Genomic DNA, 22,182 nt, shown 5'->3' on the forward strand with positions numbered 1-22,182 from the left:
GTGAGAGGGAAAGTTGGCCAGAATATAACAAAAATATAAATCATTGAGTTTCAACTATAGTTTTTTGCTAACATTACCTCCTTATCAAATGGCAATATAAAACTTCAATGTTTTGATCCACTTAGCAATTCTGGAAGATGAAAAATCCAAGGGTAGTCATGATAAAAGATGTATAGAAAAAAACATTTGGGGAAGAATTTGGAAAAAAAGATGTATTAATTCTATGAGCCGTCCATTCCACATAATTATTTCTAAAGAAATTTTAACACATGGACATCATAAGGTTATAGTCACCTACATTAGTAAAAACTAGAAATAACTTAAGATATCCATAAATGTAGAATAAATAATATGGGCATATAGTCATAATTATTATATAGTTACACTCACGTTATTAAAAACAACTTATGAGAACAGCATATAGATTCTCCTTGACTTACAATGAATTTTCATCCAATAAAACCACTATTAAATTGTAACTATTGCAAGTAAAATAACATTTTAAGATATCTAATTTAGCAAACATCACAGTAGCTGTTCACCTTGTGAACTCATGGCTGACTGGGAGCCTTACTGCTCTGCCCAATATCGTGAGAGAGTACTGAACTACGTATCACAAGCCCAAGAAAGATCAAAATTCTAAATTTGAATACAGTTTCTACAGAACACGGACTAGAATACGTACTGCTTTCACACCATTGTAAATGTGAATGATTAAAGTAAACCACTCTAAGTCAGGGAACATCTATACACAGTAAGAGTTTTTATGTATATTTCAAAACACTAACAAGTTTATAAGCATTTAGTAAAGTTAAGTTATGGTTGCATCACTACACACAACCAATGGTTGCTTCCGCTTAGATAAAGGAATGACATAAAGGAAAACCACAAAATGGGCTGAATTATGACTTTAAAAATTAAAATACTTTATTTCTTTTAAATAAAATTTAATAGCAAGCAAAAATAATATATTGATATCTGTTATTGCTGGACTGGTGGGTACATAAGTATCTACTGTTATTCTCTATAACTTCACTTTTGAAAACACATGTTTGATAAAAGTAAATACTGCTTTGCTTCCAGTGAAACTAGAACTTTGACTATAAAAAAATTTTCATTTCAGAGTTCCTTGAGAATTAGGAAATGATACATTTTATATAGAAAGCTGAGACCCAAGTTTTTTGTTCAATAAGAAAGCTAACTGTATGATTAGAAATCCATGTTTTCAAATTGATTTCATGAGACAGTAGTGAAGTATAGCCTACAAATATTAAGATATAATTGTTCTGTAATAAGCAGTCCAAATACTTAAATCAACTTTATTTAGGTCCAACACATAGTATATGAAAGTTTCAATAAGTTAGGCAAGGTGGCACATGCCTATAATCCCAGCAACTTGGGAGGCTGAGGCAGTAGGATCATTAAATTCAAGGTCAGTCTTAGCTCTTAGTGAATCCCAAAACAACTTAATGAGATCTTGCCTCAAAATAAAAATAAAAAGGGCTGAGGATGTGACTCAGTGATAAAGCACCCCTAGGTTCAATCCCCAGTACCAAAAAAAAAAGTGTCTACTGATGACATCTTAGCAAATCATACTGCCCACCCCATTTCTTGATTCCATTTTCAAAGCTTTCTAGAGCACACACATACCAATGGCATTGTTCAGTATATATTCTTCTTTGAAGAAAAGTTCAGCAAGTTTCTGTTTTGCCTTTATAGCATCTGATATTGCTAAGAAAGGAAAAAATTAGAAATTGAAAGAAAAAGGAAGAACAATTATAAATCAAAAAATGTATTTTCTAGTTGACATATTAAAAATACTGTGATAATTAAGTACTGGATGGGGGACTCTAAATGGCTTGGTAAAATTAAAGCTGATCATACCATAGAAATATTATATTTAGAGATCTATAGTCCGATATCAAAGTTTCAAGATAAAATTCTTATTTGACTTACTTTGGTTTTTATCCCCAGTTCCAGGCCCCTTAACTCCCTCTCCAAAACAGACCAGAGAAACTAGAACCTCTCTTTCTCAAAGCAAACCTTTCCCTATATTTCTATCTTGGAGCTGGTCATGAAGTTGCTCTTTGACCCACTTTGTCTGACAGCAGATCACAGACCCCATTTGAGAAGTCTTAGCTCAGATGTGGGAGGGAGGAATGCTGCACAGGGAGGCCACAAAGCACCAGAACAGATAAGCCCTGCCACTTGGTGTACAAGCATTAGATCACACCCTTTTTAATCCATGGTTCTCTATGCTTCAACAATGCTTTAAAAAAATGAAGTATCCAAGAAAACACAAAAGCAAAGGGTTTGGAGAGCTTCCAGACAGGTGAACATGTAGAGGTTTTTAGGAGTGGTGTGCCCAATAAGGGCATGGAAGTACCACAACTCTATCCTTGTCCTATGCATCAATCCATATGTATTAATTATAATATTCTCTATAATAAATTAGTAAATGTGTTACTCTGAGTTCCATGAGTTGATGAGTAAATCAACAACTTGAGGAGTGAGTTGTGGGAACCTGATTTATCAAAGTGCAGGTTAGAGTGCAGATAAACCCAGGGCTTACAACTACTATCTAAAGTGGGAGGTTCTATAGATAGCAAAAATAAGAATGGGGTGCTATGGGAATGGGAGCAAGGAGGGATGTGATTAAAAGATGGCTTTCCAGAAGAGGCAAGTCTGAACCAAGGAAGAAAAGACAGGTAGGAAGTTCCTAAGAAATGTCAGGAGGAAAGTTTTAAATGGAGGAAGCAGTACCTGCAAAAGCAGAAAAGCAAGGATGCAAAGGTAAAATCAAGAATAAATTTGTTTTAAAATACTAAAGGGAAATGATAAAAGGTGAGGCTAGAAAGGTAAATAAGACAGTAACATTCTTATTTGTCAGTAACAACAATGGAAATATAACTTCTCAAAGACATTGCTGTAGCATTCTGCTGCCTGACTTAAACAAGCACTCAGTAGATATTTGCTGAGTAATGAACACTATCAAATAGTTTCATTTCTATTGCAATTTTCTCCTATGCAGATTTCACATCTCCTGTGCTCCTACTGCAATCAATCTCTATAGTTTTTCTTCTATAAACTGCAAACTCATATGCCTTTCCTGTACTTAAATTCTAAGAATAATCTAAAATATAAATTAAATGTACTTGTATGATATATACATGTTTTTTGTTTGTTTTGTTTTGGCTGTGTTGGGGATTGAATTCAGGGCTTCGCACATTCTAGGCAAGCCTACCACTGAACTACATCCCCAGCACCATTTTATATGAGATTTGAGCATCTGTGGATTTGGGGATCTTGGGTGAAAGGAATCAATCCTTCAGGAGGCGGATACTGAAGGATGACTATATATCAGAACTCTAGAGGTTGTCTCAAAATCCAATCAATAATTCTTAGATAATACTTTCCCATAAAAGGGGATACATGAACATGCATGGTGGTGCATACCTGTTGTCCCAACTGCTCAGAAGGCTTTAAGAGGATCACAGGTTTGAGATCAGCCTGGGCAATTTAGTGAGATAATATCTCAAAATAAAAAGGGCTAGGGATATAGCTCAATAGTAGAGAGCTTGCACAGTATACACAAGGCCCTGGGTTTGCTGCCTAGCAACACACACATACACACACATACACACATGATAAAACAAAAGCAAGAGAATCACAGCCTTTGGGACAGAATCTCCTGTGTTTCTACTTGGCTAGCAAAACAATAAACCTCCTTTTCCTTTTTCTCAAAATCATGTCCTCATCAGGGACAAGTACTGAGCTTTCAGCAACAAACTTGGTATCCCAGGTGGGGCCCAAGAGCAGACTCTGCTCCAAGGAAATAAAAGACACTGTCAAAAGCTTACCAACCAAAAAAAAGCCCAGGACCAGATGGATTATCAGCCAAGTTCTACAAGACCTTCAAAGAAGAAGTAATACTAATACTCCTCAAATTATCCCAAGAAATAAAAAGGAGGGAACCCTACTAAACTCATTCTATGAGGCAAGTATCACCCCGATTCTAAAACCAAACACAGTCACATCAAGGAAAGAAAACTTCCAACCAATATGAACACAGACGCAAAAATTCCCAGTAAAATTCTGGCAAATCACATACAAAAACATATTAAAAAGACAGTGCACCACAATCAAATGGGTTTCATCCCAGGGATGCAAGGTTGGTTCAACATACAGAAATCAATAAACTTAATTCTTCACATCAATAGACTTAAAACAAAAATCACACGATTACCTCAATAGATGCTGACAAAGCATTTGACAAAACACACCTCTTCATGTTCAAAACACTAGAAAAACAAGGGATAGTAGGAACATACCTCAACATTGTAAAAGCTATATATGCTAAACCCAAGGCCAACATCATTCTAAATGGAGAAAAATTTTGAAAGCACTACCTCTAAAAACTGGAACAAGACAGAAATATCCTCTTTCACCACTTGTATTCAACATAGTTCCTGAAACTCTAGCTAGAACAATCAGACAGATGAAAGAAATTAAAGGGATATGAATAGGAAAAGAAGAACTAAAACTATCACTATTTGCTGATTACAATTATATATCAAAAAATTCCACCAGATAACTTCTAGAACTAATAAATGAATTCAGCAAAGTATCAGAATATAAAATTAATACCCATAAATCAAATGCACTCTATGAATATTCTGCAAGAGAAATTAGAATTACCCTACTCACCATAGCCTCAAAAAAAAAAAAAAAATACTTGGGAATCAATCTAACAAAAGAGGTGAAAGACCTCTACAATGAAAACCACAGAACACTACAGAAAGAAATTGAATAAGACCTCAGAAAATGGAAAGATCTCCCATGCTCTTGGATAGGCAGAATTAATATAATCAAAATGTCATACTACCAAAACTGTTATACAGATTTAAAGCAATTTCTATAAAAATCTCAATGACATTCTTCATAGAAATAGAAAAAGCAATCATGAAATTCATTTGGAAAAAGAAGAGACCCAGAATAGCCAAGGTATCCTTAGCAAGAGTGAAGCAGGAGGCATCACAATACCAGACCTTAAACCATATTATAGAGCAATCGAAACAAAAACGGCATGGAATTGGTACCAAAATAGACATGTAGACCAATGGTACAAAATAGAAGACACACAGACAAACCCACATAAATATGGTTATCTCATAATAGACAAAGGTGCCAAAAAACAGTCATTAGAGGAAAGATAGCCTCTTCAACAAATATTGCTAGGAAAACTGGAAGTACATATGTAGCAGAATGAAATTTAACCTCTATCTCTCACCCTGCACAAAAATCAACTCAAAGTGGATCAAAGACTTAGACACTAGAACAGAGACTCTGCACCTAGTAGAAGAAAAAGTAGGCCCAATTTTTCATCATGTTGGCTTAGGACCTACCCGACTTCCTGAACAAGACTCCTAAAGTACAAGTAGGAAAAGCAAGAATCAATAAATGGGATGAATTCAAACTCAAAAGCTTCTTCTCAGCAAAGGAAACAACAATGTGAAGAGAGAGCCTACAGAATGGGAAAAAATCTTTACCACACACACCTCAGACAAAGCACTAATCTCCAAGATATACAAAGAACTAAAAAAAAAAAAAAAAAAAACTTAACACTAAAAAAAACCCAAATAACTCAATAATGGGCTAAGGAACTGAACAGACACAGAAGAAGAAACACAATCGATCAATAACTATATGAAAAAATACTCATCTTCTTCAGCAATTAGAGAAATGCAAATCAAAAGTACTCTAAGCTTTCCTAGCATGGGTGAGGCACTGGGTTCAATCCTCAGCACCACATAAAAAATAAATAAATAAATAAATAAAGTATATATGTATTTTATATTTATATATTTATTTATTTTACAAGCAATAATAAGTGTTGACAAAGATGTGGGGGGAAATGGTTTAGGACCTGACTTCCTAACAAGAAGCGATACAAATTGGAAAAGACGAACTAAAAATATCATTATTTGCTGATGACATGATTCTATATGTAGAAGATCCAAAAAAAATTCTACCAGAAAACTTCCAGAACTAATAAATTTATACATTGCTGGTGAGACTGGAAAGTGGCGCAACCATTATTGAAAGCAGTATGGAGATTCCTCAGAAAACTTGGAACAGAACCACCATTTGACCCAGCTATCCCACTCCTTGGTTTATACCCAAAGGATGGGCTGGGGATGTGGCTCAAGTGGCAGCACACTCGCCTGGCATGCGTGTGGCCTGGGTTCGATCCTCAGCACCACATACAAACAAAGATGTTGTGTCTGCCAAGAATGAAAATAAATAAATAAATCCAGATTATTTCTTCCTATTCTTAATGACTTACATTAACTTGTAAATTTGATGAACAAATCAACCCCAATATTATCATCTTATTACAATACGAAAAAAACAATATGCAAAACAAGAATACTAGGAGAAAATGTCCCTGGATCCTGCCCACTCCATAAGAAAATAAATATAAATTGTAAAAACAGTTTTCTATATGTATATATAATACATGGACAATGAATAGTGGTAACAGTAAGTACATGACTTTGATCCTAAGAAATATTTCTTCTCTCTTAAACAGCTAAACAGGTACAGATTGACCCAAACAATTTGAAAAGTAACTTTTATTTATCTCTGTGTTTATACACATGTAAATAAAAAATACACACAATATATATAAAGTAGAAATAAGCCTGGAACAGTGGTACATGCCTATAATCCCAGGATCTTGGGATTTAAGTCTGAATTAAAGTCTTACATTTTTTGAAGAAGGAGGATTTTCAGTTCAAAGCCAGCCTCAACAATTTAGCAAGGCCCTAAGCAATTTGGTCAGACTTTGTCTCTAAATAAAATACAAAAAGGCTGGGGATGTGGCTTAATGGTAAAGTGCCCCTGGATTCAATCCCTGGTACCAAAAAAAGAAAAAAATCCATTAAGAATATAGAAAGTGTTTGCTTTAGATCATAAATAGTAGGAAAATGTGAAAGTTATGGGAATATATAACAGTAGGTCATATTCAGAGATTGGGAAGTCACTCAACATGATCAGATTGCCAGATTACATAACAAACAGAAATGCTTAATATCAGCTATTCTAAAATATAAAGAGGATTCACATACCACTATGGATACCTTGTTTAGGATAATTTAAGGAGAGATACAATATCCAAGTTTCCAAAGGGCAAATGTGTAGTGAAGAAAAAAAACTATTCTCCTCATTTTCTACTACTACCAGCAAAAGGCAAGTCTCTAAATTTTTCTGCATTTTTAAGATTAACTTGTAGCCAAAAAAAATTCTAAAAAAGTATATCATATTACAAATTGCCACAAAAACTTGCCAACACTTTATCAGTTCTAGTGGGGAGGAAGCATTTACATGAGGGGTAGGGAGAGTTTTTACCTCTGATATCACCCCCAGCGCAGAAAGCCTTTCCTCCAGCTCCCTTTATAATAATCAGGGAAGTTTCGGAATCTTGCTCCCACTTCTATCCAAATGTAAAAGAAGATGGTATAAGCATACTGTAATACAAACTCAAAGGTACACATTCATATCTATACATGTACATATATAAATACAACCTTTTATAATGCATATCCAGAGGAATGGATCTCATTCATTCCATTTAATCATGGAATGAACTTCATTTTCTTTTCTAATAAGAAAGTAGAGGCTATTTCAACAAGGATGCTAAATGAATACATTCTGTGATCCAAATTTCATGATAGCATCTGAAATATAAACCATAACTTTAAGACCAAGGTGAGTAAATATGGACTTAAAGGTAATATGTTACATAAACTTATAAATCTGGTAAACAAAATCAACCCAAAGATTGTTAACAGAGGAATAACTTTTTTTTAGTTGTAGATGGACACAATACCTTTATTTTATTAGTTTATTTTTATGTGGTGCTAGGGATCAAACTCAGTGCCTCACACATGCTAGGCAAGCACTCTACCACAGAGCCACAAGTCCTGCCCAAGGAATAACCTTTCTACTATAGTATAATATGACACTTTCTACTGAAACATTTAGAAGTAATAAAACAAAACCACTTATGATATTAATCAAATGTACAAGTTCTGGGGGTTGGTAAGAACCACTAACAAATAAGCAGGATCTGGGGCTGGGGATGTTGTTCAGTGGTACAGAACTTAGCATATGAGCAAGGACCTAGGTTTCATTCTTACCACCACCTATAAATAGAATAATTGCATCAAGTGCCAATGGAAATTCAAAAGGTTAGAATAGTCCAATGAAAAATTAACAGGAATTCTATAAACTCTATTTTACAGAATAAAATGATAAGTGCACAAGAAAGAGAAATAGCCAGACAGATGACTTTCGAAAGAGTAATGCAATTCTGAACTACAATAATAAAAATATGCTATTCTGACATGGAAGTTTCTACTTTCTTCCACTCTAGTCCAACTCTGACCTGTAATACTTGGATAATTTCTGTGGTAGCAATTTAGGACATACTATGTCTCAAACAAAACACAAGAATGAAAGAGACCATGAAGTGAAGAATAAGAAATTAAAGGCCAGGAGAGAACTAACATTTTTTCAACACCTACATGGCAAGCCATATTAGGTACTTCCACATACTATTTCGTTTAATCTTTGTGATCATTCTATAAAAGATCACCATCCCCATTTCATAGCTGAAAAAAGGGAGAAATAAGGAAATCAATTTTCCAATGTACACAGTCAACAAGTAGAAATCCAAGTTTGAAACATAAGTAATCTGACTTTAAGTGCTACATTTCTCTATCACCCTATGTAATGTACTTAGAAAGGTTTATAGCCTTCTTTAAGAAAAAGCAGGCCTGGCTCTGCTCTCTGCCCTCTTCCTCTTCTTTCTTTCCTCCTCCTGTTTTCTTCCCTCTTCCTCTCTGCTCTCTTTCTTTCTGCCCTTCTCCACTCCTTTCTCTGCTCTCTGCCTCTCCTTTTCTTCCCCTTCCGGGAGCCCCCTCAATAAAATCTGTTGGTTTAAAAAAAAAAAAAAAAATTCAGGTCAGGCAGATAAAAACAGCTGTTTTTTAGCCAAAAGGATATCATATGCAGACAAAGTAGATTCGTACACTCATGTTCTATGAGGCAGAGCTGTATCATTGGCTCAAAGATCAGAGAAACAAAGAATGACAGAATACAAAAAGGACTTGTTAAAAATCAGAGCTATATAAAAGTGAAAGGTGGGGCTGGGGCTGTAGGTCATTGGTAGAGCACCCGCTTTGGGCGGTTGACACGCTGGGTTCGATCCTCAGCACCACATAAAAATAAATAAGGATATTACATTCAACTACAACTAGAAAAATATTTTTTTAAAAAAGTGGAAGGGGGGACTAGGCTTGTGGCTCAGCAATAGAGCGCTCACCTAGCACATGTGAGGTGCTGGGTTCAATCCTCAGCACCACATTAAATAAATAAATAAATAAACAATTTGCTAAGCCATAAGTCCAACTACAACTAAAAAAATATTAAAAAAAAAAAAAAAAAGTGGAAGGGGCTGTCCTGTAAGGGAGTAGACTTCTTATCACAGAGGTCCTAGAGATAATCACACAGGAAAGCACCAAGGACTCAAGAATCATTGGGGCTTGGGTACATAATCAAAAGAGTCCTATGACTAAATGGGATAGAATCTTTACAACCAAACTGTAAAAGATTCTGTGGGATAAAATATTTTATTATGATACATTTTTAAAATGATCCATATAAATGCTTTCAGAAATTACAGACCTTTAACTGTGAGTAAATCTTCTGAGTCATATTAAGATTCAGTGCATTGAGTAACTTCGGTCTATTAAGTGTAATCACTCCTGCGCAACCTTTTTTTTCCAGAAGTACATCCTCTGCAGCTTCTGTGTGCTTGGACATTCTCTGTGTAGGCAAAGAAAAATTTCATGATAAAATTCACTTTTTGTTGCAAGTCCACATCAAAACACACACAAAAACCTTTCATGTTAACAATTACCAAAGGAATGAATCAATAGGTATATCTGGCAAATATTTCTAAAGTTATTTAGTCTGTATAGATGGACAAATTCCAAAGCAAACTATACATATCTCCTGAATTTTTTATGAATCAACTGATTTATAATAAAGCTTAATACTAGAATTTCCTGGACCATAAAAATACTCTTAAATCTCTTAACTTACTATTTTTCAAGCTCTATGTTAGGCAATGAGAAAGTAATAAACTGATAAACTAAGGCCATTTACGTTTGCAAAGTATCAGTACAATAATTACTAACTTATAAATTGACTACATGCCATGTACTATGCTAGATTTTTAAATTTATTATCTTATTTATCATTTATAAACACTCTTTAGATAATATTATCTTGATTTTATTTATTCATATATAAATATATGTATGTGTCAGATATATTATATATATTTTATATATGAAATGCATATTAAACATATATAATTAAGTAATCTAAGATGAAGAAGTAGACCCATTATTTAAACTCAAACACTCATGCTTCTCCATGCTTTTTATCATAACCTTATGTCACCTATCATAACCTTATGATAGGAGGTGACATAAGATTATGAGGACTCATTGTTCTCAATGAGTCCCAGCACTCATTGAGAACAATGGTATACCAAGGTCAAGGAAACCTGCCATGCCAGTATTTTTCTACTTGTCTAAAAATGACATTTTAAGTAACATATCACAAAACAATAAGGCCAGCTAAACAAAGGCCAAACTTACCAAATGTTGTAAAATGATATTGGCTCTTCTGAATGAGTTAAACCTGAAACAAATGTAGAATACAATGAGCATAGTAATGTGGACCGTCATATCTCAATCTACAAATACTATATTGCCTTTTGCTTAAGCCTCTTCTAGAAATTATTAGAACAAAAAGTTAAAGAAAAAAGATTTAACTTATTCACTGCTGATAAGTTTAGCAATCAAACAGTAGAGCCCTTTTGAAAAAGTTTAGCAATTTCTTACAAAACTGAAAAACTAAATATATTCTTACCATATGATCTAGCAATCCCACTCCTTGACTCCTTTTTTTTCCCTTCTCCAATACTGGCGATAGAATCCAGGGGCATTTTACTCCTGAGTTATATCCCCAACCCTTTTTATTTGAGACAGAGTCTCACTAAGTTGCTGAGGCTGTTCTTGAACTTGTTATCCTCTCTGCCTCAGTCTCCTGAGTCGCTGGGATTATAGGTGTGTGCCACTGTGCCCAGCTTCCACTCCTTGTGTCTTACCAAATAAGTTGAAAACTTATATGTCTATAATAAAATCTGCACATGAATGTTATGTTAGCTTCATTTATAATTGCTCAAAATGTGGAAGTAACCAAAATGTCCTTTAAGGAGCAAAGTACAATCCAACTTTGGAACATCTATAAAATAGACTATTATTCAGCAATAATAAAGAGAGATTATTATGTCACACACCCAAAGGGGGGGAGAGTGTGTACTTTTGTGTGAACGTCATCAACTTGAAAAGACTAATACTGCATGATTTCAAGTGTATGATATTCTGAAAAAGGCAAAACTATGGAATAGGAAGATCATTAGTTGCCAGAGGTCTGGGAGCAGAAGGGAAAGATGAATAGGTGGAGACAGGAAACATTTAGGGCAGTGAAAATGATCATGTTATACTGTTAAAATAGGTACAAGGCATTATACATTTATCAAAATTTTCTACTCAATTTTTCTACAAACCTAAAATGCTCTAAAAAATAAAGTGTATTAATTTTTCAAGTTTGGTATGGAAGCAATAAAATAGGCATTTTCAGACACTGCTGAGAGAAATATAAATTGGTACTAGAAGTAGGAGTTATGTAAATATAGATCCACAATCTTTAAAAAGATTATCTGGGCATGCTGGCACTTGCGTACAGTCCCAGCACACAAGAGGTTGAGGCAGAAGGATCACTTGAGCCCAAGAATTCATGGCCAGCCTGGAAAACATACAGAGATCCTGAAATATTAATAAGCAAAAAAAAACATTCTGAGGGGCTGGAGATGTGACTCATGGTAGAGTGTTTGCCTAGCATGTATAAAGCACTGGGTTTGATCCTCAGCACCACATAAAAATCAATAAATAAAGGCACTGTGTCCATCTATAACTGAAAATATTTTTAAAAAATTCTCTTCCACCTAGTAATTCCACCAACATTTGCAAGGTTTGATTTATAAAGATGTTCACAACAATTATTTACAAAAATGAAAAACTAGAAGCAATGTAAAAAGTAAATAGAGTAATTTTTTTAATTGTGTCATTTATATACAACAATTACATGAACACTAAAAATACTTATTTAAAAATATTTAAATAATATAACATGGAAAGTATGACAGAAATTACATAAAGGAAGCAAGCTACAAAACAATAACAAGACATTCTAATTTTTTAATTCTAAAAATATTAGTATAGGAATACAAAGTTAATATACACCTTGGAAAAGGTGATCAATAACAAATTTCAGAATGGCAGAAGGTGGGGGAAGCTGGAAAGGTGCCCGAAGAAACATGTAATGTTGAAAACTATATCCAGAGGATGATTAGAGAACGACCTACACACATAAAAGTTCACCAAGCTATAAACTTCAGAATGGTGCATTTAAGCGCCTTATTTAAATCATGATTAAGAAAATATAAAGCAACATGGGGGGAAGGTAGTGACTAGAAGGGCCATGAGACGGGCTTCCAGGATGATGTTGTTAACTTGTCTCCTGATCCCCAGTGATTTTTAGAAATGTTTAGTTTGTGAAGATCTCATCAAACTGTATCTTTATCCTTTGGGCCCTTTAAAAAAGTTTCCCCAAAATCACATCTCTTGCCCTTGAAAAACTCATAATGTAGTGACAGTACATATAAAAATACTGAAGTTAGAATGTATTGAGATACATGCTTCTTGTTTAATAAGTCAAATTTAAGATATATGGAGAGAAGTCAAAGCTGGAATCAGCCACATCACACTAAGAAGGGCATACGTGCAGATACATACACTATCTAGTGGAACTAATAATTTTCCAGTTTAGTTTTTCAAGGATACTTCGAGATTATAGGAGGAGCAATAGCAATAGCCTGAGACTTTAAAAAAAAAAGATAATATGATAATTGTTTCCACCTATAACCACATCTGAAGATGCCTGAATTTATAAAAAATATTTATAATCCAAATGACTATTCAAAATTTATATTTACTTTCCCTTTATATTATATTCAATTCAATCAAACCAAAAGAGGGGAAACTGCCTATTCAAATCAGTTACACTTCATACTCCTGGAGTAGCATATTTTGAATTTGCCTTATTACAAATATTCTTATCCTAGTCCAGTGACTCCAGTCTGCTTTCACATTAGAATTTACCCAAAGACTCTTATTCAAAAAAAAAAAAAAAAAGTCACACCAAAAACCACTTAATGAAACTTGAGAGGTGGGTTATAGGTATAGATATGACAACAACATGCAGACAAATTATCATTAAAATGAACACTTGAGAAAAATTAAACTGAAGTGACAGATCCTAGCTTATTTTTTAAATAGGGTTTTCATACAGACTTAAAATCTGAACCACACTTAGACTAACATAAGCTTTTTTAAACTTGAATCAATTTTATCTTTTTGGAAGTTTTAAATACTAAAAAGTTTAAGAGCTGAATGTACCTAAGCATGCTCAAGGCCTTAGGTTCAATTCCCAGAATCAAAGGAAAACAAAGAGCTATTTTTTTTTCAATGCAGAATGACCTTGAATTCCTTAAAGAGGTCAGCACCCAAAGTCAGCTCAAAGTTAAAGAAGGAGTTTCCATAGCAAATCTAAGTAACAGTTTAAATATTACCTGTGACAAAAGAAGAAATAGGTAAACACAGGCCCATCTTCAAGTCTCAGTTTTATTTGAGATAGAATCTTATTTCACTCATAGAAAAGTTAATCTAAACCTACCAAATCCAAGTGCAAAAGCACTCTGTACAGCATTTATGGGTCACAAAAATCCCTGGACCAATTATTACAGGAAATCAACAAAAAACCAAGTATTACTAAATTCCATGCCAGATTATTTTTAATCATATTGCTTCCATCTAGTCCAATTTATATTCAAAATACTTAAAATCTGGTTTTGGGGCTGGGGATGTAGTTCAGTGGTACAGCACCTGCCTAGATGAGTGAGACCTTGGGTTCAATCCCCAGCGCTGTAAAAACATAAAATAAAATTTGGTATTAGCTTTTATACCTCAAAGTAAGTACTTGAAAAGTTAGAGTCTCCAAGTAATTCTGAATTTATGGTTTTCTCTTTTCCTTCTATTGGTTCCCAAACTGCCATCTGGTGGACAGGAAGAAGCCATGCACATCTCAGAGACTGCTAATTTAATTCTATGAACAGGTGTATTTCAATTCTTTCAGGTGATGTCAAATTGTGTCACTCTACACTGGTAATTTATTAGAAATGCAAAGTATCTGTCCCAATACAGACCTATTGAATAAGAAATTGTGGGAGTGGGACTCAGAAATCTGCTTAATAAACTCTCCAGGTGATTATGTTGCATGCTGAAGTATAAAAACAATTGTCTTAAAAGTACGGGAACTTAATCATTCACATGATTAAGCCAATGAATCAAAAATAGGCTTACAAAATTAAACAACACCACATGAAACTATCCAAGCAAGAAGATAATATAATTATATAAGTAATTACACCAGAATTAAGGTTATTACACCAGAAGTAGGCAAGATGTAAATAGGGCAGAAAGTCAGGTCCAGAAGACCAAGTAATTCAAGTAGGAGCTGATGAAGGAGAGCAGCTGTAGAAATAGAAAGGAATGATTTATTGAGTTACGAAGTAAAAACACAGTGAAAAATAAAAGACTTATTTCAGAAATGACTCCAAGATTTCAAATAAAGATAGTTAGAAGAATATACTGAAAAGATTGGAAAGGAAAACAACTGGTTTGTAGGATAAAATGTGAACTTGATTATTTTATTTCAATTTGTACTGATAATAAGGAGAAACATTCAAAAACAAATGGAGAAAAGAGAAAGAGACTGGAGCCTCAAAGAAAAGTTAAGACTAGAGGCAGGAACTCACATATACAGACAATTGTGGAGGCATCAAGTTTTGGTAAGAAATAAAAAGAAAGCTGCAATTGGAAATTAGTGGCCAGAAGTTGCTATCTAGGTCTGAAAATGTGCTTCTTGGTCATTATCATTGTTGTTGTTTTTTTCATTCAGCAGAGATTCAAAATTATACATATTTAAAAACCAAAAGATTTCACATAAACATGCAGTTTCCAGCTTTTCCAGAAAAACCAAAAGTAGATATAGAAACACTGTATTTAAATTCTGGAATGACAACAATGTTGGGGGCTAAGGAAAAGAAGCAGCCAAAGAGCAAGAACCCAAACAATTTAGTTAAGCAGAGCAGATGAAAAAAAAACAATGAGTTCTATTAACAACTTAAAGATCAATCCATTTAGGAGATTGACTTTGACTTCCTCTATCTAAATCTGGCTCTCTCATATCTGAGCCTTTCCTTTAAGATGCTTATCAGATTTGGTAACTAAATACTACTTTTGTCCAATTATCTGTCTCATATATGCTATTCTTACAGACTTTAAGGGACTTGGATAAGGAACAGTAAGAATACCAAGTAGTCCAGATAACTATAGGATAATAGAATTGCCTAGAACAGTATCTCCTGCAGCTGGAATGACTGTAAAATGGTGTATTCATGAAATAAATTGAAGCCAAATCCTTGCAATCCAGGCCAGAAAATTTTATTCAAGTCCATGAACACAAGAGTACCTCTGAGAGCTTTTGAGCAGAAGAATGGCAGGCACTAAAGTAAAATTTAGTAAGATGAATCTAACAGTCTTGTATGAACCTACTCAAACTGGGATGAGGGTAAATTCATCAATCAACTCTTTGCAAAATTAGCAAGTGATAATTAAATTTGAGTCAGCAGGAAAAAGTAAGGTTTGGAAGTATGGGAGAACTTACATAATTTTAGATATCTAGAAGACTGATAGTGCCAAGAAAAACGAATGAGTTGTAAAGGTTGCAATTATGAGCAAACTTATATTCGAAGGGCAATCAAAACATTCAGATAGTTGTAACTAGCACAAGAGCTCAGGATAAATCAGGTTAAACAAATGTAAGTTATCCTTAAAGATGATTTGGGGACAAAAAAATGTACAAGGACTGAAATGACACTGAATCAAGACAAGTAGTGGAAGAATGGTAGCAGGAACATAAGACAATGCTAGAGAAGCCAAAGGAGGCCATAATTCAAGAAGGATTGCCCAACAATATCAACCATGGCACACAGGCCTTTTTACCTCTCAAAAACACTCTGGGGCATCCTATTTCCTTATACATTTGTGGATTAGACAAACAGACTGGATGACCCAGCCTCAGGTCCTGTTTTGTTAGTATAATACCCACTTCAGGGCTGGATCTGGAAAATGCATATCTAAACAAAATCTCCAAACTAGTCCTGGCTTCACCTAATCCAGCCTGCATCTTGAAATGTGGGGGGAATAAACTCAAGATGAACAGTGGGAACATATTCTTACCCAACTAAGTTAAGGTCAATAAACATGTCTTGTTTATCAAATAATTTCGTATTTGCTTACATCAAAAAAGCAGAGGCAATGAAATATGTACTGATATTCTTAGTATTTACTAAGTTTCTCCATGAGGTGATTAGAAGTACAGGAGGAATTTTAAGATACCAAGAAAACAAAATGTAACTCTTCAAAGCCTAACAAACACTTGAGAATCAGGTCAATGGATACAATGTCAGACCAAAAGACACTTTTTACTGAAACAATAACTATTCTTCAAAGAAACGCTATGAATCCCTTTGCAGAAAATCCCTAAAGCAAATTCTTAAGCAGAAATAACTTGTGGAGGAAATAATAAATCCCCCTTCAAGGAGGCACAGCTGCTACCTGGTATTATTTAAGGGCAGGCAGTAGGCCTTAAAACTGATGCAGCCTAATTTCCTATCATTAAAATGATTGCTACCACAGTTGCTGTGCTGAGCCCAACCTGCAGTGAAGAGCACTTTTAAAAAGTTAACGTCTTCACACATTCCCCACTAAGTCACGTCAAATATCCTCAACACTATTCCCTAAGTTCCAGACCCCTGTAACAACGCTGGAATTATCTAATAAAGCCAACCAAGGCACACACCACCAGCACAGGTGCAACAACTAGCAAAGCACGTCTGTTAGCTGCATAAAACGTGACACACGTTAATTTACTCTAACATGAATCCCTACATGACCCAAAACTGTACCCCACCTTTAATAAATGAAAAGAAATAGAGGCCAAAAGGAAAAAACGCCGTGGCTTATGATTTAGGAGCCAGTGACAGAAAATGGAGGTAATGCTGCAAAGATGTTGCTGAAGGAAGAGAAGCGGAAAGCTGGGCAGAGGGCGTGGGGGCATCAGAGCATGCAAGCCGGGTTTGAAGGCTGTGCTACAAGTGGGACTCGAAACTTGGAAGCCAAACAGTCGGCCACCCATGACCCTTTTCTCACCTGGGCGAGAGTAGGTGATGAGCCTGCCCTTGGCACTTACCTCGACATTAGCCTCCACACGTTCTGCTGTCGCATCGCCAAAAAAATCCGGAGCTAAAGCAGCTAGAAAAATGCACGGGATTTGCGCCTCACGACAGACCTGAACAGTCCCACGCCGCCCGACACAGAGGACAAGTCCTCCAAGGTGCCAGAGCGGCCCACGGCGTCTTTTCCTCTACGCTACGCTAAGGGGCGGGGCAAGAGCAACCACACGAGGAAATGGATCGAGCGACGGGCTGGGGCGGGGCCAGGGTCGTGGGCGGGGCCAAAGCGAAAGCAGAGAGAAAGAGCTGAGGCTCGGCCGTGGGAGAGAGGCTAGAGTTGACTCTGTCGGATTAGCAGGAAAGAAGATTGCCCTCCAGAGGCGGTCTTGGGAAAAGCCCGAACAGTCTTGGCCAGCTGGGATTGATGTCAATGACTTTTCTGAAATTTTAATGATTTTAAATTAAAAATGTTATTTAATATTCTTTGAGAATAAAGCAGATGAAATATCGATGTAGTTTATTCGTAACCCAATATAGTTGAAATCCTTTCATGCTAGAATTGGAACATTTGCAATTTTCTTGGGATAAATTATACATCCCCCAATCTTTCTCAATGACAGACAAGAATATCTGATTCAGAGGTGATAGGTCAGGAGCGGTGGCACGCCCCTGTAACCCCAGCGGCTGGGAAGGCTGAGTCTGGAGGATAAAGAGTTCAAAGCCAGACTCAGCAACTTAATGAGGCCCTAAGCAACTTTGAAAGGCGAGGGACGCGAGGGACGCTATGGATGTGTCTCGGTGGTTAAGAGCCTCTGGGTTCAATACCTGGTACAAAAAAAAAAAAAAAGGATATTTTTGATGTCCTCATTAACTAAACTAAAAATTACTTTATCAGCGAAAGAGTAATTATATTCAAAAAGTAACTTAAAACAAGATTTAACTAAACCACTAGAATACACTGTAGAGTTGCTCTCAGATCCACCCAAAAGTCTAGCAGCCAACATTTCATCACCAATCAAGTATTTGTATTTATGAGAAATAAAACATTCAGTGAAGAGTTTAAGAGGGGAAATTAAAGGAGTTTTGTTTCTTCAGTGCTGGGGATTGAAGCCTCGGCAAACTCTACTACTCCCACGTTCTCCACAAACTCTACTACTGAGCAGTACCCCGTAGCCCTAAAGGAGTTATTTTTAGCTCCTCTGTATTTAAGGAGATACACTATCAAATCTTTAATCAAAAATTACCTTCTGATCTATGTCAAATATAATAACTAAATTCCCACTAAACAAAGGAAAAACAACAGACAACAAATTCCTGAACTGCGATTCAGTCTCTAGCTACAGGCAATCACCATCATCTTGCTTCCTTACTTGGTCACAAAAATGAATGGGTCATCTTATCCAGCATAGTATACTAGCAAGACATGGATTTCCTGTTATGACCTGAGATTCAAAGTTTTCTTGTCCCTCTAGCTTTTGTGTCTCACAATGCTACCTGTGTCTCACAAGGTCCCTTGCTTGGTTTAATGTTCTACCGTTAATTTTTTAATAAAGGACCCCACATTTTCATTTTGCACTAGGCCAGCAAATTATGTAATCAGTCCTGGCTCTAGCATCACTATGAATTTCAAAATATTTTTATTATTCCACAAAGAAAGTCTGTAATTTTAGCTGTCACCCTCTAGTCCTCCATTTCCTGGGCAACCCCTGGTGTGCTTTCTGTCTACATATTTGCTTATATAGACACTCATAAATGGAATTATATAACATGTGGTCTTTGTGACCAGCTTCTTCCACTCAGCATAACTCATTCATGTGGTAACACGTATCAGTACTTCATTTCTTTTTCTTGTTCAATAATACTTCATTGTATGGATGTACAACTTTTTAAAAAATATCTCTTTGTCAGTGCGTGGAAAAGATTGTTTCCACTTTCTGGCTATTAAAAATAGTGATGCTGTGATTAACCATGTACAAGTTTTTATGTGGGCTCTGTTTTCCTTTCTCTTAGGCATATGCCTATGAGTGGCATTGTTGGGCCAGATGGAAACTGTTTTACCATTTGAGAAAGTGTGCTAGTGATGGGACTGATTACACTTAATAGTATACTTTAAATGGATGAATTATATGGTATGTTAATTATATCTGCCTTTAAAAAAATAATTCAGGTTTCTCCATATACTCATCATCATTTTGTGATTTTTTTTTAGTTGTAGGTGGAAAGAATACCTTTATTTTGTTTATTTTTATATGGATCAAACCCAGTGCCTCACACATGCCAGGCAAGTGCTCTACCACTGAGCCACAACCCCAGCCCCTTTGAAATCTTTTTAATTTTAGTCGTGCTAGTATATGTAGAGTGTTGTCAAATTATGGTTTTCATTTCATTTTCCTAGTGTCTAAGATGTTGAGCACTTTTTCATGTTTACTACTTTCTTTTGTAAAAGTACCTATTCAATTTTATTGCCTATTTTTAGGTTTGATTTTCTTTTTATTATTGTTTGATATGCAATCATCAATTACTGTAACACATTACCTCCAAATTTATAAATCAATAAACATTATTTCCACAGGTTGTCTAAGCCAAGGAGAGGCTTAGCCAGGTGTTCTGGCTCAGCTTCTCATGAGGCTGCAAAGTGGTAGCTGGGATTGCAGTTATCTAAATATTCACCTGGGAAGGGAGGGACCACTTCCAAACTCATGACACTGGCAAGCCTCAAGTCCTTGCCACCTGGGCCTTTCCAGAGAACTGCTTACAGTTTAACTCCTGGCTTCCTCCAGGGCTAGGGATCCTAGAGAGAGAACCACCAATGCAGAAGCCACAGTGTCTTTTTTTTTTTTTTTTTTTTTTTTTTTTTTTTTTTAGAGATTAGAAATTTATTAAAGGACAGAAGAAAAGACTTCTCCAGGAGGAAGAAGGGGACCCAAAAGGTGGAATCCCGCCACAGTGTCTTTTATAACCTAATCTTGGAAGTATCGTGCCATAACTACTGCTTATTTCATTAAAAAAATCACCCCTGGGTTAGCATGGAAGGGAATGAATACCAGGAGGCAAAGATCTTTAAGGATTGTTTGAGGCTGGCTATCAACTTGATTCCTTTTTAATTGCCAAATAGTCATCAAAGTATATCTATTTTTTCTTTGACATATTTCTCAGATTTGCCCTATTCTTTCAACTCCCCACTGCTACCATTCTAGTACCCATGTTGAACCCATTCCAACTTATCTTCTCCTCCAATCATGACACCCTTAAATTCATTCTTATATAACTGACAACAAATCTTCCTAAGGTACCATTTTTTATTATTCTGAAAATAAACAATCTCACATTTATCTATAGCTATGCTGTTCAATGCTTACACAAGGCTATTGAGCTATTGAAATGCAGCTATTGAAGAACTGAAGTTCTTAAAATTTAAATTAAAACACTAAAGTAGTCTAAAATTTTATGTTTAATATATGATAAAATTACAGTATTTTGGATACTCTGAATTAGAGAAACTACATTGTTAAAAATTAACTTCACCTGTTTCTTTGCACATTTTTAATGTGGCCACTGGAAATTTTTAAATTATACACATGACTTACATTGCATCTATATTAGACAACAGTTGTCTATAATATTCAGTTCAAACTGACTGAATTTTGAGGTAACAAAACTGTGATCCACCTTACAACTTTCCAACCTTTTTTTCCTGTTTACTTGCTCCAATTACAGTCACACATATGCTGTATGTCACTGAGCACATGATATTAATGTTCTGCCTTTGTGCCTTAACTCATGTGGTTCTTCATACCACAAAGCCATTCATTCTCTTTTTATCTTCTTCTAAACTTTCTTCATTCCAAAGGCTTAAGTCTAATCTTCCTGCAATAATCTTTTATTCAACTTGTACTGAACTTGCTTTTCCTGAATTCAAACTACACTTCAAATCAATACCACAATTCATCACTTATTTCTTCCCTAATTCTTTGCTGAATGCTAATTTTTGCATACAAGCAAACTGCATTCCTTGAGGATAGGAACTCTTAATATTTTGTCTGAATCTTTTAAAAACCTATCACTGGGATATGGTAAGTAGTCTTGCAAATTTGGTATTCTAATTATCCACAAAGGAAATTTTAGGTATAAATAACTCTAATATTTTGTATGGTATGGAAATAACTCTCATAGGCTGGCCTTGGTATTAAAAATAATTAGGTTGCAAATTTTATTTGTCAAAATGCAAGTACTCCTTGAATTAATTCTACAACATGTCAAATATTATCCAGAACCAACTCCAGGACTGAAGGTCAGAAAAGGGGTTCTCTCCTACTTTCCCTCATTGGAAATCAGTGATTGGAAACCAGTGAAGAGCCCTGGAGAGCCTGCCAGTCACCATCATTGAATTAGGCATCCTCAACACACCCATCCCTGCCCTTTCCCTCAAGCTCCTCTGCAGATCAAGGATGTCTGCCAAAGCCAGAAATGAGATGCTTATTCTGTCATAAAAACCCACTCTTTTTAAAAATTTTTTTCGTTATAAACAGATACAACTCCTTCATTTTTTTATTTATTTGTTTTTATGTGGTGCTGAGGATCAAACCCAATGCCTCACACATGCTAGGCAGGCACTCTACCACTAA

General features: G+C 35.4%; 1 protein-coding gene across 2 annotated transcripts in view; it reads right to left on the minus strand.

The window, feature by feature from the left end:
* Positions 1–17,764, minus strand: part of Hibch (3-hydroxyisobutyryl-CoA hydrolase) — a 67,886-nt gene extending 50,122 nt beyond the window's left edge. Inside the window, exons 1-5 of one of the 2 annotated variants that reach the window (XM_005324374.4) lie at positions 17,575–17,763; positions 10,734–10,776; positions 9,751–9,891; positions 7,411–7,495; positions 1,651–1,731 (exon numbers count right to left, since the gene is read on the minus strand). In XM_005324374.4, coding sequence (XP_005324431.2) covers positions 1,651–1,731; positions 7,411–7,495; positions 9,751–9,891; positions 10,734–10,776; positions 17,575–17,609 — 385 coding nt within the window. In that variant the 5' untranslated portion in view covers positions 17,610–17,763. Of the gene's footprint in view, positions 1–1,650; positions 1,732–7,410; positions 7,496–9,750; positions 9,892–10,733; positions 10,777–17,574 lie in introns of both variants that reach the window. The other variant, XM_013358213.3, reaches the window with a different exon arrangement.
* Between the last annotated feature and the right edge of the window lie 4,418 nt (positions 17,765–22,182).

Source organism: Ictidomys tridecemlineatus, chromosome 7 (genome assembly GCF_052094955.1).
Source record: "Ictidomys tridecemlineatus isolate mIctTri1 chromosome 7, mIctTri1.hap1, whole genome shotgun sequence".
Lineage (NCBI taxonomy): Eukaryota > Metazoa > Chordata > Mammalia > Rodentia > Sciuridae > Ictidomys > Ictidomys tridecemlineatus.